Raw genomic sequence first — 12280 nt, 5'->3', positions numbered from 1 at the left:
ATAAAGCTCCACTCACCTCCAGGCCGGTTTGGCTGAGTGTTTCCTGCCGGTGAAGAGAGCTTCGTTTGCAGCTCGCAGTTTGATCATTCGCTCCGCTTCTGGTTCAGACACTGAAGAAGAAGAAGAAGAAGAGGAAGAGGAGGAGGAGGAAGAAGAGGAAGAAGAAGAAGAAGAAGAAGAGGAAGAAGAAGAAGAAGAAGAAGAAGAAGAAGAAGTAGAAGAAGTAGAAGAAGAAGAAGAAGAAGAAGAGGAAGAAGAGGAAGTAGAAGAAGAAGAAGAAGAAGAAGAAGAAGAAGAAGAAGAAGAAGAAGTAGAAGAAGAAGAAGAAGAAGTTTTTGGAGGTGTGTGATTTTAAGATCAGTAAATAGTTCTTCACCTATGTTGACTACAAACTGTCTTTTAAATAAGTAAGTAACAAACCCAGCAGCCTTTGCTAAAGCTGACCCTCTACATGAACACAGAGATCAGCTGATGTGAGTCTAAGCTCGTTCATAAATGAAGAACCTCATGACCCGCTCTGTGGCGTCCTGCAGGTCCGCCGTGCGTCTGCTTACTTTTATAGGAGCACTCGCTCATCCTCCTCCAGCCCATCGGGACCCCTTCAGCGGGCGTAGCCTCCGAGTGACCCGTCCCGTCGTCCTCGGCGGCCTCTGCGGCCACCGTGTCCTCCATCTCGGTTTTGATGAGGAACTCCAGGATGTCGGTGTTCTCCTGGTTCTGGTTCTGCTGGTTGTTATAGCGGTGGGCGCCGTTGTTGGCGTTCTCCGGGCAGAGCACCAGGTTGCTGTTGTAGAGGCGGCCCTGCATGGCTTCATCCATGATATGGAACCAGGGCCACGACTCCACCACCCCCCCGATGTGGTCTTGGCCCTGGTAGGGCTGCTTCAGGTCCTGGAGAAAACAGGAAGATTAAACTAGTGACTCAACTAACGGAGAGACCGTCTGACACACGGCTCCGCCTCTTCGCGCTCACACACTCTTTGACTCAGTGATTGTTACCTTGTACTTCGTCCGCAGGTTGTCCCACTTCTTGGCGATCTGATCGGCAGTCAGCTTCCCCTCGAGACCCAGACCCTTCAGGATGGTGCTGAGGAACACACAGGGGGGGGGGGGGGGGGTCAGCTGAGAGTAACGTCAACACAATAAAGACTCAAAAGCATCTCTGACGTCTCGGTCTAAAGTAAAGTCAGATTAAATGTATTTGACCTCTGCTTGGTTTTAAAGTTTGACCCATGTTCCATCTGTTTACATGGAGGAGGTGGGGCTTATGAGCTATACTGCAGCCAGCCAGCAGGGGGAGCTCTGCCTGCTTTGGCTTCACTTTCGAACCCGTCGTGTCGTTCATGCTCGGGGTCTTACCTCCACGCGATCTTCGCAGAGTTCCTCTTCCCGGTGAACAGAGCCTCGTTCGACGCCCTGAACTCGATCAGCCTCTTCACGTCCTCCTCGGTCACTGTAAGGTAGAGGGGTCAGAGGTCAGAGGTCACTTCCTGTAGGTACATAGCTGATCACATGCAGTATGAGGTCTACTTACTCTTGTAGGAGTTCTCTGTGAACTGAGGCAGCGGGTTCAGGGCTGACTCCATTGTGACCACTGAAGGGTCTGTAGTCCAGGGGACAGGAAGGGAGGAAGGAGGGAAGAAAGGAAGGAAACGAGGAGGGGAGGGAGTGTGCTGGTGTTCAGGCCTGATGCTAGCTGCCTCCCTTAGCGCATCCTGCAGGTCTACCGGGTCCGGGTCTCCTACAGCAGCTCCTCTCCGTCCATCCTGGGAGGCGGTCCGGTTCAGAGGGGGTCCGGGTCAAAGGGGGTCCGGTTCTGTACTCGGTTAGCCCTCGATGCTAACTCTCAGCAGCCTGCTAGTTAGCTTCTGTGGCTAAGCTAAACAACAAACACACGCAGAGCAGTTTCCCGCCAAACACAGACCGCGTATTCCGTTAGCTGGGGATGATTTTGACGTCATCTGTGTAACGTTATTGTATGACATCATCACCGGAGAGAGAAAAACGGTGAAAGAGACCTGATACCGGAGCTAGCCCGCAGACCGTCTCCTCTCAGGGTGCGTTTCATAACATCACCCGGGCTGCGCTGCACCACGTGACTCACAGCACAGGGGGGCGGGGTCAGCTGAAACAGGGGGGGGCGGGGTCAGCTGGAAACGGTCCTTTACTGTGATCCTATATCACATTAAAGCTACTGTAAGGGTTTTTAAACTGGTCATGAAACAGACTCAAAATAACACAGAGGCCTTTAAATGAGCCAAATAGAGAAGAGAACCAGAAAGGACTCCATTATTAATTAAGGTCATTTTTAATGCCTGAATTAAGCTCCATACCAGAGGGTAGGAGCCAGACAACAGGAAGTAACAACAAGCTGCCAAAACGTCCTTTTTTTATACAATTTCTGTGACAAAGTTTCTCAATATCTGATAAATCAGACTGTTATAAGGCAACAGGATGATATATTTTATAATTTAAAAAATACTAAGAGGTACTGCTTTGCGACACAAACAAAAGAGTTCCTCATAGGAGCTTTAATGGAGGACTTTAAAAGATGTATTTTTGTTTGTTTCTATTTGTAATTTATTTTAACATTTTATTTTTATCTAAATATTTACTTTATTTTATTTATGTTAGTATTGTCATTGTAATTGTTATTACTATTATGTTATGTAGTCAATTTCTGTATTTGTATGGTATGTAGTGGTTTTGGGTGGGGGGGAGGTTGTGCACTGTTTTGTGTATTGTAATTTTCTTTGTTTAAACTCAATAAAAAGTTGTAAAAAAAAATGTATTCCATCAAAATCAAGAATATTGGTTTACAAAAATAAGCAGAATTGTATTTATTTATTGTTTACAATGTTTATGTAAGTATTTCCTTGTTAATCTACAGATATGTATTTTCTTTTTAATTAGCTCTCATTGTTTCTCCCTTTACTTTTATTATTACTGTTTTATTTTAATGTTTATTTTTATTTTTTCATTCTTGTCCTTGTCTCTGGTTTACAGTGGTCGGGTGGATATAGGGAATAAATGTTTTTGTTAGTAAAATGAAAAACTATAAATAAAGCATTTTAAAAAAAAACAGACTTCTTTAATATTTTATCTTTAGAATATGGTTCAAAGTCTAAAAAGGTTTAACTTATGCTTGAAGCGACAGGATCAATATATATTCAAGAGATCAAGAAGACTTCTGTTCTCATAACAGAGTCATGTCTCATGAAACAATTTGAAACGTTCACTTTAAATGTTTTTAAATGTCTGCTATAAAATAGATATTCTGAAAATGAAGTGAAAGTGTTGGGAATAAATCCAAACTGAGACTGAAGTTACAAAGTTAAGAGAACAGACTGTTTAAGATAAAACTGAAACAGAAGTCGAGGTGTGGAGGATTTGGAAATTTGAAGAATGAAGTTAAAAACTGTTGTTATAGTATAGTATATATAGTATATTATATTATATATTGTTGATGATGAAGGTGATTTCTAGACCTCTGAGATGTTGGAGGAAAAGTCTTCACACATCTCCTTCATAGGACAGGTAGGAGAGAAGTGAGTTTAATGGCAACGTTTTAAAGCTTGACCTTAAAAACAAAGATTTCCAAACCTTCTTCTTTCAGCAGAGGTCAGACGCTCTTCATGATAAATCTGATGGACAGCACACATATTCACATCCTGCTCACCCAAACATTGTTTCTGCATTAACCTCACTGTTTTCTTCTTTGAGGTGTTTCATTAACTTTGGATTGAGTGTATCTACATCTTATCAACATGAATAAAGTCAGTGGCTGCAGCTCATGAGGCTCTTATAAAAGGAGGTTCAGGATAGTAGGTGCACATCACCCAAACGTCTCCCTCTCAGGTGTCAATAAAGTTAAAGTCTCCAGACTCTCTGACTGAAGCCTGGCTCCTTTCTCATCTCTCATCTCGTACTGTTCACTCAATCCCAAGTCTACAGCTACTAAACCAAGTGAATCTCAGGTGTGTGTGATGTTACTGTGGACTGAGGGTGAAATAAAAACACTGAGGGTACTCTACCAATCAGAGACATTCAGCAATGCAGGCCCCGCCCCCAAAGTACCTGGATCTTTGGAAAGTTCTACCCTCCTGAGCAGGAACTAAAGTTAGACCCTGGTTCCTGCTGTCCTGTTCCTTTGAGGTGCATTTCAACCAAGAGTTCTGGGGTCTGAACTACTTCCCCCTGATCTAAAAGGTTCCTGGTCCCCCATTGTTGTCTGCGTTTGGACTGTGGGCTGAAGTCCCGGGTAGATTGTGTAAATCAGGCCGGTGAAGTATGGAGGAAAAAAAGTACATGCACTACACCACCAGACCAAGCGAGCCGGATACAGCCCTGGTGGTGAGGCTTTCAGCAGTGTGTCTGCCCCCTGGTGGCTGGCTGCAGTATAGGTCAAAAAATCTGTCTCCCCCATTCATTTGAATGGAGGAGCAGTCAAACTTTAAAACATAAATACACGTGGTACGAATGTCTCTCCCCTCCGTATGCTGTGGTGATATGTAGTTAGTATTTGACTGTTTTGTGTTCAAGGCCTCTTTTTTCTGAAAAGTTTCTTCTTCGTTGGTTATTAGAGTTTAAAAAACGGGGTTTTACTTCCTGTTTCCTGTTTGATTCACAGCCGCCGTAGAATGAAACTTCAAAGGACACACAGCGTCTTGTGATGTCACGCTGTAGGGCGGAGCTTATTACAAAGGCTTCACAGGCTCTGGCTGCACAATGGCGGCGCCCAGGAGAGGGAGTTTTTGGCTTCAGAACTGTACAAGGGGAAGAGGCGGAGCAACGCTGTCCATTTTTATTTACAGTCTATGCACCAGACCAGTAGAGGGCAGTAACACAAAGAGGAATGCCATTCATCACAGATGACTCCATAGAAGCAGACGGACAGGCAGGTATCATTCTGAGCAACACAACAGTTAGCCTGTTAGCATGAAGAGACTCAGCTGGTCTGTTTTAGATGGTGCTATATTTCATCACAGATGGATTCACTGAATCAACACGTGAGAGGAGATAAGCGCGAGTAGCAAAAACGTTTCAACACGGCTTTAAAATCCTTTTGAACTCAAGAAGCCGTGATCGCAGAGATCGACCGGTGTTTCGGTTTAAACGGCGACCCTGTTAACTGGAGACTCTCAGCCGGAATTATCCCTCGTAAACGTTGACAAAAAAATTTGAAAAAAAAAAATTTGACAAAAAAATTTGACAAAAAAAATTGACAAAAAAAAAAAATGTACTAAAAAAATTTGACAAAGAAAAATTTGAAAAACATTTTTTTAGAAAAAAATAATTGACAAAATTTTTTTAGAAAGAAAAATAATTGACAAAACAAATTTGACAAAAAAAAATTTGACAAAAAAAATTTGACAAAAAAAATTTGACAAAAAAAAAATTTGACAAAAAAAAATTTGACAAAAAAAAAATTTGACAAAAAAAAAATTTGACAAAAAAGTTGATCCACAGCCTGTCGAAAAAATAAATTTTCCTCAAATTTGAAATTTTGCTCCAAAAGCAGAAAAACCTGCGCCTGCGGTTATAAACATGTAAAAAGCAAAGAATGAATCAACACGTGAGAGGAGATAAGCGCGAGTAGCAAAGACGTTTCAACACGACTTTAAAATCCTTTTGAACTCAAAAAGCCGTGATCGCAGAGATCGACCGGTGTTTTGGTTTAAACGGCGACCCTGTTAACTGGAGACTCTCAGCCGGATGCATCCCTCATAAACGTCTTTAGACCATCATTAAATATCTGATGAGGATATTTTGAAATCTTAATAAAAACTAAACTAGTTTGCATTCCCAGGAACTCCCTCTGTGTTTCAACAGCTGTGTAAACTCCACAAACACTGACACGTTCAGCTGAAGGTCTCCAGTTTACAGGGTCACTTTTAAAACCGGAACACCGGGAGGAGAGACGCATTCACGGTGGGCTGAGAGAAGACTACTGTTACAAGCTGCTAAATCAAGAGAATCACAGCTTCTTCTTTTGAAAAGTACACACAGATTTTGAAAATTTTGAAACAATTTTTTCGAAAAAAATAATTTTGTTCAAAAAAATTTAGAAAAAAATGTTTTTGAACAAAAGTAAATTTGAAAAAAAAATTTGACCCAAAAAATTTTGAACCAAAAATTTGACAAATTTTTTTTTTGAAAATAATTTTTTTGACAAAAAAAAATTTGACAAAAAAGTTGACCTGGATGTGTGTGATGTTACTGTGGACGGAGGGAGGATAAAAACACTACCAATCAGATACGTTCAGCATTGCAGGCCCCGCCCCCTGAAAGTCCCGGGACCTTTGAAAAGTACTTGAACCTTTGTAAACCATGATGCTTCGGTCTCAGTGAGTTTAAATGAAGGTTAAATAAACATGTTAAAATAAAATCAGACGACTGTTTGTTTGTTTGTTTGTTTTCTCTGTAAACACCAGGGGGCGCCAACACCTGACCCCTCAGTCTCCTGGCAGGTTTCAGATGAAGGTAAGACTGGGTCAGAGAGAGGACTCAGAAGGTGGTCTCTGGAGCCTCAGAGGAGTTTTGGTAAGAACTTTATTTGAGTTTAAGGAAACAGCCTCGACAAAGACTCTGAAGCTCTCTCTCTCTCCTCTCTCTGCTGAGACTTTATCACAGACAGACTCTGAGGGTTTGTTTTCTGCACAGTAAAGACCTGAACCGAGTCTCAGAGAGCGACTACATGAACCAGGAGAGTCCACAGTCCACCACATCGTGTCCAGATGTGTTTACTGTGATCTGGTCTCTGAAAGTCTTGAAATCTGCCCCCCTGCCCCCCCTCACAGCTTCTCCACCAGCCTCTGGAACAACGACACCAGTCTCTGTCTGGTCTCCAGCTGGTCTGGATCCGGGTCTGCAGCGGTCAGACTCTGGTAGAAGCGGGTCTGCAGCACCACCTCTTTCTCTGTGACCTCAGCAGGATGTCCGTTCACGGCGTCCCCGTCTCTCTCTCTCCTCCACAGCGCTCTCTCTCGCTCTAAGTCCTCCCTCGCTCGCTCCACGAACACGCGGTCTCTCTCCAGGAACGCTCGGTCTCTGTCCAGGAACGCCCGGTCTCGATCCAGGATCACCCGGTCTCTCTCCAGAGTGGCTTGGTCTCTATCTAGAGCCGCTCTGTCTCTCTCTATCGCGGCCCGCTCTCTGTCCAGACTGGTTCGGTCTCTGTCGAGCGAGTCCATGTCCCTCCTCAGCAGGTCCCGGTCTTTCTCCAGAGCGATGAGCTCCCGGTCGAACTCGGCCTGCTCTCGCTCCAGAGCCTGCCTCTCTCCCTGCAGCTCCGCCAGCTTCCTGTCCGCCTCCCCGGCCTCCCTGACCTGGTCTCTGGAGGCGGGCTGCGTCCTGCTGGTCTCTGTGATGTAGTCCGGCAGTAAGGTGGCGTAGAACACCGTGGGCTGGGTGTTGATCCCAGGCTGACTCTGCGGCTCAGAGATCCTCACCTGGGCTTTGGCTCCTGAAGGTAAAACCACCTGTGGAGCTTTGTTCGCCGCCTCTCTCTCCGCCTGCTGACTGACTTCAGCGCCGCTCAGCTGCATGGCGTCCTCCAGCGCGTCCACATCGTCCTCCAGAGGAGCCATCTCAGAGACGTCCAGGCCGGACAGAGGGACTCCCATGGCGGCCGCCTTCTCCTCGTATTCGTCCTGCAGGGACGGCTGCACGATGCTGGCGGTCCCAGCAAGACGGCCCGTCATGGCCTGGTCCATCAGCTGGAACCAGCGCCAAGAGTTGGGCTGGAACTGGTTCTCCAAGCCTTCTGGAGGGTTCTTCAGGGACTACAGAGAGAGAGAGAGAGGGAGGGAGGGAGGGAGAGAGAGAGAGAGAGAGAGAGAGAGAGGGAGGGAGGGAGGGAGATAGAGAGAGAGAGAGAGAGAGAGAGAGAGAGGGAGGGAGGGAGGGAGGGAGGGAGGGAGAGAGAGAGAGACAGAGAGAGAGAGAGAGAGAGAGAGAGGATGGGATCAGTTAAAGGTTCATTTAGGAGTTGGAGAGAGGGATAGAGGGAGATGAAGAGAGAGAGAGATGATAGTGGGGAGACGGATAGTAGTAGTTGTAGCAGCTGGAGTCTGGACCACGTCCACAGCAGCAGAGATCCAGAGGAACCTACGGACAAGGGAGCTCAGGGACTCCAGAAAGGTCTATGGTTAGTAACTTTAATGGGACAGGAAGAGTTAAAGTGAGAGACAGGCAGAGAGAGGAGAGAGAGGGAAAGACAGGATCCCAGTGTGTCAGTCTAAGCCTATAGCAGCATAACTAAGACCTGGTCCAAGCCTGATCCAGCTCTAACTATAAGCTTTATCAAAAAGGAAAGTTTGAAGCCTACTCTTAAAAGTAGAGAGGGTGTCTGCCTCCCGGACCCTGACTGGTAGATGATTCCAAAGGAGAGGGGCCTGATAGCTGAAGGCTCTACCTCCCATACTACTTTTAGAGACTGTAGGTAGGATGAGCAGGCCTGCATGTTGGAGCGTAGTGGTCTCGAGGGGGAACAGGGTGCTTTGAGGTAACCTGTTCTAAGTTACAGCCTCCCTGAGATCTCTCTGGCCGCCTCAGATCTGACAGTTTGCTCTTAGTTAAGACTCTATTGTTTAAGTGTCAGTGAATGCAGCATTAGATCAAGTTGTCCTTGTTCCACCAGGAGAGAGCAACAGGTGAGTAAATCTGCCCTGAACATAAAGCAGTCTAACATCAGATAATGGATGAGCTGTGGAGAGGTCACAGTTTGACCTCAGGACTCACCCGGTATCTCTCCTTCAAGTTGTCCCACTTCTTCTTCAGTTGCCGCGCCGACATCACGCCCTGGAGCCCCATCTCTCTCCGGATGGCCCTGCAGGAGAGACCACAGCTCACCATCAGTCCCTCTGAGTCCCTCAGGAGGTTTCAAACACATGTTGTAAACTGGTTTTTAACTGTTTCACTCTTGCACAGGTAGATCTCAGTGTGACGGCCTGCAGAGGACACAGACTCACCTCCAGCCTCTCATGGCGGAGTGCCTCCTCCCCGTGAAGATGGCTTCATTGGAGGCTCTGAACTGGATCATCAGTTTGGTCTCTCTGTCCGTCACTGAGGAAACACAAACGTCAGCCAGGTTATTCAAACTGCAAACAGAGAGTGTGAAATACAGAAACACTGAAGCACGATGCAAGAGACTGAAGAGATTTATTCCCAGCAGGAAAAGCTTCATGATGGATGAATGAATATATCTTATTATTAACACTATGGTCATAAATATATTTGATTCTACAGAAAAGCAGAGCCTGTCTTGTGTTACAGCTTTGTTAAATAGTGATATTACTCCTTTAAGTGAAGAATAAAATCATCCTTTAATACAGACATGTGGATAACATGACATGAGCCTGTCTGTCACAGGATGAAGGTTTAAACCTGCTCTGTAAAGGTTAGAATCTACCTGAGAATACAAAGTCAACATTAACATTAAAACAGTCTGTTCTTCTTCTACGGTCCTCTCACAGCGTCTCCAACACTTCCTCTCTGATCCTCTGAGTCTGAAAATAAAACATGAAGTAAACTCTCAGAATCTGAAACACAACATCTTTACAGCTCTTTACTTTTATACGTGTTCTCCATGTTTACTCCAGGTTCAGATCCTCCATCGGAAGAAAGACAAACAGCCAAAACGTCCGGTGTGCAGGTGAAAAGTGTGACCGTGTTCACTGGTGACTTCTCTCCAGTGTTACCGTAGTAACCAGATGTTCAAACACGGAAAGAGTTCACCTTTAATATCAATAACACCAACATGCCCGGATGTGTTCATTAGATCAGTCTGTGGTGAGACATTATGGGATTCAGAGAGGGACGCATTCAGCTGAAAGTCGACAGTTAAGATGGTCACTGTTTTAAGTGGAACACCGGCGGGGACCGGAAGAGAAAGGGAGTCCTTTTCTTCTTCTGTGTTAAATCGGAGGTCAAACCAAACCGGGGTCACTTTTCTGCCCCCTACAGGCTGTTTGTATTTAGCACCCTGGAATGAGGCTGTTCAAAGTTTAAATTAATAAAACAAATCTTTTTTTTCTTCCAACATTGTTTTTATTGATTTTCAACAACTTTAGACAAACATTTAAAAACATTCATACACATATATATGTGCATAAATACAATACAGAACACACACACAAACCCCAGGTGCATTAAGAAAGGACATAGAGGACTAAACACATCTTACATCCACATATATACAAATAAACTAAATAATAATAAAACAGTATTTATATATATATACACATACATACATACATACATACACATATATACCCATACATACATACACATATATATATATATACTAATACATACATACACATACATACATACATACACATATATATACACATACATACATACATACACATATATATACACATACATACATACATACACATACATACATACATACATACATACATACATACATACATACATACATACATACATACATACACATATATACACATACATACATACATACACATACATACATACATACATACATACATACATACATATATATATATATATACTAATACATACATACACATACATACATACATACACATATATACACATACATACATACACATATATATATACATATATATATACACATACATACATACATACACATATATATACACATACATACATACACATATATACACATACATACATACACATATATATACTAATACATACATACACATATATACATACACATACACATACACATATATACACATACATACATACACATACATACACACGTATACACGCACACACAATATTTACATACAATGAAACAACATTTAAAGAATAATTAATAAATAAAATTTTACTACATCACATTTAAAAAAGAAGAAACATCAGTATTCATGAATTAATATTTCAGCAGAAATGTATGACTAACATCAGTCTCAGATTATCAAAAACATTAAATCAACATTCATACAGAAGACTGGTTTAGTTGAAGTGAAGGAAGTGTAAAAACATAACCTACATTTATTGCTCAGTTTATCATAAATCAAGTTATTTTGATGTATTCCTAAAATATATTTTAATATTAATATTAATATTATTTCACAAAGTTTTATTGGAAATATTCTCTTTTTGTTTAACTACCCTTTTTCTTGTAAATAAACATTTATTTGATTTCATTAATTAAACAATGGGTGAAAATAATTTGAAATATTTGTATTTACATTTCAGTGAATATTTTCCTCCTCTGAAGTATCTTAATAAAAACACCCTGTCAGGATTCATAATGTAAATATTATAATATCTCTTCCTGTGATTTATCATCTTTAATATTCTTCACATGTTTCTGTCAGTGTTCAGGGGAAGTGAACGCTCCTGTGTCGCCCCCTGTTGGCAGTATGAAGACCCTGCAGGTTGAACCTGCTCAGCATCCAGCAGCAGCTTCATCAAGCTCCACATCCGGATCACATCACACCGGAACCGAGGACAGATTTTCAGAATAAAACTCTGCTCGATTTCATAACAATACTTTAGTGTGTACAGTCTATGGTATTTTGTTTATTTTTTATAATCAGTTTTATCATAGTCTGCCTTTTAATTTTCTTAACGGCTTTGGCATCCTTAAAATATGTTTAAAAATGTCTTGGATGCACACCTGTGCTTTTTTAATATTTCACAGACACTGATACTATTCTGTGTTTATGTACTCTAGATCAATACAGTAAAAACAAGGCAGTAATTTCAGCTGTTTCTTAAGGGATAGTGTGTAGATAATTAAGAGAAGATACAAATAAAATATAAGACAGTGATTCAAAGCTTGAAAAAAGGCATAAAGAAAAAAAGAAAATTCCTTAAATTATGATGAAAACGATAAAATAGAAGCATAATGTTTGTTCACTTTAGCTTTTCTATTTTAAATCAAGCTTAAAGATACATTTTTATTTTCATTGATACCAGTCCTCTGATACTCAAGCCAGAAAAAAAAGTGCTTGTATTTTATTTTGAAGGTCATAACCGGAACCCGTACCTGTTCACCTGCTGCACCTTGACTCCTGTGCTGCTTCTATATGAAGGAACTGATGGGGAATCGATGGAGGCCGTGTTCTGGATCTCCTCTTCGTGAATAAAATCACCTGAGACTTCAGGAATCCTCCATCCCTGTCCGAGCACAGCTCTGCTACCTGCACAGGTAAGGTCAGCCTGCAGCACCTGAGTCCATGCACGGACAGAGAGGAAGCCTCAGGACAGAGAGGAAGCCTCAGGACAGAGAGGAAGCTGATGTTTACAC

General features: G+C 42.5%; 2 protein-coding genes across 3 annotated transcripts; both read right to left on the bottom strand.

The window, feature by feature from the left end:
- Positions 1 to 12: 12 nt before the first annotated feature.
- LOC117814272 lies at positions 13 to 2091 on the bottom strand. Its single transcript, XM_034685499.1, has 5 exons — positions 1535 to 2091; positions 1360 to 1453; positions 1000 to 1087; positions 555 to 891; positions 13 to 110 (listed from the first exon to the last, which is right to left on the bottom strand). The coding sequence occupies exons 1-5, from the start codon at positions 1584 to 1586 to the stop codon at positions 13 to 15; spliced, it is 669 nt and encodes a 222-aa protein (XP_034541390.1). The 5' UTR covers positions 1587 to 2091.
- A 4443-nt stretch (positions 2092 to 6534) lies between these two features.
- LOC117815026 (rootletin-like) lies at positions 6535 to 9872 on the bottom strand. Of its 2 annotated transcripts, none has more exons than XM_034686653.1 (4): positions 9573 to 9872; positions 8973 to 9066; positions 8743 to 8830; positions 6535 to 7784 (listed from the first exon to the last, which is right to left on the bottom strand). In XM_034686653.1, exons 1-4 carry the CDS (start codon positions 9589 to 9591, stop codon positions 6795 to 6797), a joined length of 1191 nt encoding a protein of 396 aa, XP_034542544.1. In that variant the 5' UTR covers positions 9592 to 9872; the 3' UTR covers positions 6535 to 6794. The 2 variants fall into 2 exon arrangements, with proteins under 2 accessions (XP_034542544.1, XP_034542545.1); XM_034686654.1 differs by lacking the exon at positions 9573 to 9872 and adding an exon at positions 9413 to 9535.
- Between the last annotated feature and the right edge of the window lie 2408 nt (positions 9873 to 12280).

Source organism: Notolabrus celidotus, chromosome 6 (assembly GCF_009762535.1).
Source record: "Notolabrus celidotus isolate fNotCel1 chromosome 6, fNotCel1.pri, whole genome shotgun sequence".
Classification (NCBI taxonomy): Eukaryota; Metazoa; Chordata; class Actinopteri; order Labriformes; family Labridae; genus Notolabrus; species Notolabrus celidotus.
This window is presented reverse-complemented; position numbering and strand designations above follow the sequence as displayed.

Excerpts from the sequence above, each read along its gene's own strand:
- LOC117814272 (XM_034685499.1), bottom strand. The coding sequence starts at position 1,586 with ATGGAGTCAGCCCTGAACCCGCTGCCTCAGTTCACAGAGAACTCCTAC. Across the intron at positions 1,454-1,534 it reads CACAGAGAACTCCTACAAGA|TGACCGAGGAGGACGTGAAG; the intron begins GTAAGTAGACCT and ends TCTACCTTACAG. Across the intron at positions 1,088-1,359 it reads TCTGCGAAGATCGCGTGGAG|CACCATCCTGAAGGGTCTGG; the intron begins GTAAGACCCCGA and ends TGTGTTCCTCAG.
- LOC117815026 (XM_034686653.1), bottom strand. Across the intron at positions 8,831-8,972 it reads TCCGCCATGAGAGGCTGGAG|GGCCATCCGGAGAGAGATGG; the intron begins GTGAGTCTGTGT and ends TCTCTCCTGCAG. Across the intron at positions 7,785-8,742 it reads ACTTGAAGGAGAGATACCGG|TCCCTGAAGAACCCTCCAGA; the intron begins GTGAGTCCTGAG and ends CTCTCTCTGTAG.